We start from the raw sequence: 5000 nt of genomic DNA on the forward strand, positions 1-5000 counted from the left end.
GTACAGGAATAAGTCACATGAATATGGGAAATGACTAATAATTATATTTATTACTAGTTATATATGTTCATTTACTTTTAAGGTTTACATCTGGGAAAAAGAGGGAATGTCTAAGACAAGAGAGAAAGATATCATCCTGTGTGGGAATTGGTCTGTTGTTGCCTGCCCCAGCAGTACCCCAATGCCCAGTTTGCAATCACATGAAACGCAGATTTCAGTTTGCTTTTCGTCTGAGGAGGTGAATATGTATACTTTTTTGTTTTAGTCATCCTTTCTTTTTTAATATATATCCTAACTTTGCTGTTGAAAAATCTTGGAAACAGTTACTTTTCAGTAAATATGCAATAATATACAACCTCTTCAGATTGCTCCTTGGATTAATCAAAGCAGTGGCCAAATATATATGTGAGTGTGAGTGTGAGTGTGAGTGTGAGTGTGAGTGTGAGTGTGAGTGTGAGTGTGAGTGTGAGTGTGTGTGTGTGTGTGTGTGTGTGTGTGTGTGTGTGTGTGTGTGTGTGTGTGTGTGTGTGTGTGTGTGTGTGTGTGTGTTTACATATATATATATATATATATATATATATATATATATATATATATATATATATATTTCTCAGCCTTTCAGAAAATCATGTCATGTCACATTCAGCTTCCTCGATGGAGCTACCTTCATTGCCACAACCCTCACCCTGCAGTGGGGAAGAGCCTCAACACCAAGCACCCCAGCCAAAGCTAGCGTCGCCCTTTGGAACACCTTCTCAGTGGCACTCAGGAAAATGGGAATGGAGGAGGAAATTTTTCAAAGAGAGGGGCTATTAGTTTCCAGGTGAGCAAAGAGAGGAGCAAATGTGAAAGTAGGTGGTGTCAGTATTACGAGAAGGCAAAGTTCCATCCTGTTTCATGCAGATGGCGTTCCACCTGATTAGTTTGTAATGATTACATTGATGATATAGTCAGTCTACCCTTTCTTTCTGTGGAATGTTTAGGTTGAAGAAGTGAAAATGTTGTGATTTTTCTTTCATAGAATAATTAGTGGGTGTGAGGCGAAGTTCACATGTAAGTAGTTAATTAATGTACTTGATTTTTACTAAAATCTCAGATACCCTTTTTTTTTCTCTCTCTCTATTAAACCAATAATAGATTATAGATAATGAAAGAAGTCAGAAGTTAAAACTATTAGTTAATTAAATGACCATGAAAAGCAAACTGATATTGATGTATGCACATAATTATCAGAGAAGTACATATGAACAGAAAGACAAGCAGGGACACGAGAAAAAGGATAGATGAAACACAGCAAACTGAACTATTTTATTGTTTCCCTTATTGTCATGGCTGGGTTTCATTCCAGAATTATATTATCATAATCATCAGTAAATGAGACTATCATTACCTATTTTTGTTTCAGATATGCACACAACCAGAGCTTAATGTGCACAGCTGTTAATTCATCAAAATTTCCAATTTCAAAGCTGGTGTATCTCCATCCACTTTGTAATACATCATTGGTGGTTCCTGTAGGAAAAATCAAGGGACATTTAAATTCTGCAACAAGGTTAGTGTTAGTGTGCACTGCTTCTCAGAGAGAGTATATATATATTACATACATACACACACACAAATCCACACACACAAATCCACACACACACACACACACACACACACACACACACACACACACACACACACACACACACACACACACACACACACACACACACACACACACACACACACACTCACACTCACACTCACTCACACACTCTTTCTCAGCCTCTCAAATAAGTCAACTGTATTGTTACCCTCACTTCTTCAGATCACACTGGGTGAATGACCTTGCCTGGTCAAGAGACAACACATATATTGCTGGCTGCTTGAGGTCAGGCTGCATCTTCCTGGCAACACGGATGGGGTCTCTGCTAACAATCTCCTGCCCAGAGCTCCCAGTGCAGCTCCATCCCTCAGAGTTTTTGCCAGTGCATCCTAGTGCCACACCCAGCCAGGAGTGAGTGTCCTGTGACTACTCTTTGGAATAACATTTTACGTTTTTTTTGTCAGTGTGTGGAATACTCATGGATTCTTGACAACAAGAATATATTAGAGCGTTAGACTGAAGACTTATAAAATTGTCTTTAATCATTTATTGATTTATTTATTTATTTTTTGTGATTTTAACTTAAGAATATATGTGCTTGGTGACATTGTGGTAAACTAGAGTGTCCAGTTATCTATTTGTCTCAGTCAGATGGATGTTACTTTTGTCCTAAGTATCCTGGCTGACCCTTCTTTAGCCAGAGTACTGGATTAGAGCGGTTGTTGGTCCAGTGAGACTTCTGTTGATCATTACAAATTCTTTCTCCTTCCATCAGTATATTGGATAGTCAGTACCCTGTGGATTCATTATGAATTCTGAAATTCTGTTTTTAGGGAACTCTTGGTGAAAAGGTTAAGATTCACTTTATGGTTTGCACTTTTTTCCTTTTTCCCATTTTATTTTTTTGTCTCTTTCTTAATCTTTATTTTCCTCTTTTGTGGTGTTTTGTTGTACATTTTGGAAATTATTTTTATAAATGTTGATTGAAAAAGTATTTATCATTCCATTACTGAATACTCTTTATGGATTCCCTCTGATATCATTCTGACAAATGTAATATAGTATGATTATTAATTTTTCACTTATAGAACACAATATCATTTAGTGATTAGAATCTCAGCAAAATTAATTGCAGCCTTTGTAAATACTTCTTTATTGCAGTCGGGAGAGCAGTGGTAGTGTGGAGGCAGAAGAACTTCCCAACTTGAGCTTCCATGTTTCTTTTCACCCCAAAAAAGACCAGCTTCTTTTGTTGTCATCTGTCCGAGCTTCAGTATTGGTGCTACCAGATAATGGCAAAAGGTATGAGGTTGTTGAATTAAGTACTTCAAATTCTGTTGCAAGAATTATTGGTGGAGGAGAGGTTGATAGAGGACTGAGGTGAGATGCCACAAGGATGATGAAAATTATGGAAGAGATTGCAGTATCTTTGAAATATGTGATTTTCCTAATTTTAGGTATTCTGAGATGGCCACATTATTCAGAGAGGATAAAAAAAAGAAAAGGTGTAAAAATATCTATAAGTGACAGACAAGTATTCTAGGTGAGACTGTTAACTCTTAAAGTGTGAACATAAATATTAGTTGGCTGATCCAGAAAGCATGTCGCATATTGAAATGGTCCTAGACAAAAGCCTGTAAATGAAGTTGGTCAAGGGAGATTTTGGTTTATTATTTGTGTTCTGTCTTATCCTGAATAATTTTAGTACCACTGTGACCCTCTGGATTCTTTACAAATTGTGAATTTTTGATACCTTATAGTCAAAGGGTTAAGTAAACATTAATTGCTGAGATAGGTGTTTTTGCTTAAAATCTATTCTCCAGCTTTGTATATATTTAAGTCATCCTCAACATTTCTGTCACTTACTTTCAAACAACAGAGCTGTCATCTTATGTAGAATCAAACCATGCTTCGAGTGGGGTGAGGGAGGGGTCAGAGGTTAGGGGACTTTGCATGTCTGTTTAATGCATTTGTTTACTGAGCAAACCCAGACATACCTCTAATTTTTATTTAATCTATGTTATTTTGTGGGTGACCACTTCTGGAAAATTTATCACATGAAATTCAAAGTAAAGAGGTGAAAAGCCAGATTTTCGGGTGATGATGATGCACATAAAGGGTTAAAATTATATTAGAAGACAAGTAACTAGGCATCCAAGTTTTACTGGGTCAAAACAGGTATCAAGTTTAAATCTGTAGAAATACAAGAGTGATGTGTTGTCATAACTTTTATTTGATTATTTCTGTTAATATTCTCTGAAGTATTCAAGCCTCTTCTCTTCTCTTGTTATTTTGGATATTCTATGATTTTCCTTAGAGGAACATCAGGTTAAACTTAACCTATTATTACAGGAAGATGTACATACACAATGTAATTTTTAAAATATAGTTTGCACACTGCATTAAAGATAATTTTGCGCTGTATATAAAACTGAACAGCAACACCAAAGTTTCAAGTACTGTTTATGCTTAGCTACTGGCATCATAACAGAAGCAAGAAGCAGAACAGAACTACTATTTTTTAATTTGTTCAAAATGAAACTTATTTTGCTTGTGAAAATGCAGAAATAATTAATTTCATAATGATGATATAGTGGGAGAAGCCTTCTTGTAAATGCATTTGTAGGTATACTTGTTTATTTCTACAACTGTTTGTTTCCCAAGGAAACCCTTTAAATTGCAATATTCCACATTATTAGTTGTTTTCTTTAGCCTAAGTGATATACCCAGGTAAGTTTGAGAAAAGTATTATACCTCATGATTCTCCACTTGAAAGGTTATTTACTAGTAATACATAATAATTGCTTTATATAATTATTTTTACTTTATATTTCAGAGATGCAGATGTTGTAGATAAGCTGTTGGTGTCTGCCAACCATGCACTTTACATACTCGGCAATTCAGCTCTCACACATGACTATGCCTACATTCACTGCAGCACTTGGAGACTGGCAAGATCTGTTGCTGACTTAACTCAAAATGAATCTGGACTGGCAAATCCCAGCAAATATGAGGTAAGGCCATTATTATTCTGAGTTGCACTAAGAATGGACATTTTTTACTTACATAACATTTTTATTCTACAGTGATATTCACCAGTTTTAACAAGAGAATCCCTGTAGTAGTATAATCATATTAAATATTTGTTGAAATTCTAACTTAAAAATTATAATTTTTCTGATTTTCTTACTTATTTACAGGTAAAATTATTGGAAGCCGAAAATATGCTGTTCAAAGAACGAGAAATGCAAGTGGCAGTGCGTTACACAGAAGGGGAGCAATTGGTAAGGCTAATAAATCGCTTTTTCAGTTTCACTGTAGCAAGACAAGGATATGTTATCGCTATTATCAAGACAAATTGCTGTACCTCCTGCCTCACAATTCCTTCCTTGTGATAGGAGAAATATTG

At 35.6% G+C, this 5000-nt stretch overlaps 1 protein-coding gene across 2 annotated transcripts in view; it reads left to right on the plus strand.

The window, feature by feature from the left end:
• Positions 1–5000, plus strand: part of LOC125038399 — a 24107-nt gene that overhangs the window by 4981 nt on the left and 14126 nt on the right. For both annotated transcript variants that reach the window (XM_047631913.1, XM_047631914.1), the window contains exons 6-12: positions 83–238; positions 615–823; positions 1406–1552; positions 1814–2002; positions 2753–2893; positions 4428–4605; positions 4792–4875. In XM_047631913.1, coding sequence (XP_047487869.1) covers positions 83–238; positions 615–823; positions 1406–1552; positions 1814–2002; positions 2753–2893; positions 4428–4605; positions 4792–4875 — 1104 coding nt within the window. The remainder of the gene's footprint in view (positions 1–82; positions 239–614; positions 824–1405; positions 1553–1813; positions 2003–2752; positions 2894–4427; positions 4606–4791; positions 4876–5000) is intronic.

The sequence above is a fragment of the Penaeus chinensis genome, chromosome 24 (genome assembly GCF_019202785.1).
Source record: "Penaeus chinensis breed Huanghai No. 1 chromosome 24, ASM1920278v2, whole genome shotgun sequence".
Classification (NCBI taxonomy): Eukaryota; Metazoa; Arthropoda; class Malacostraca; order Decapoda; family Penaeidae; genus Penaeus; species Penaeus chinensis.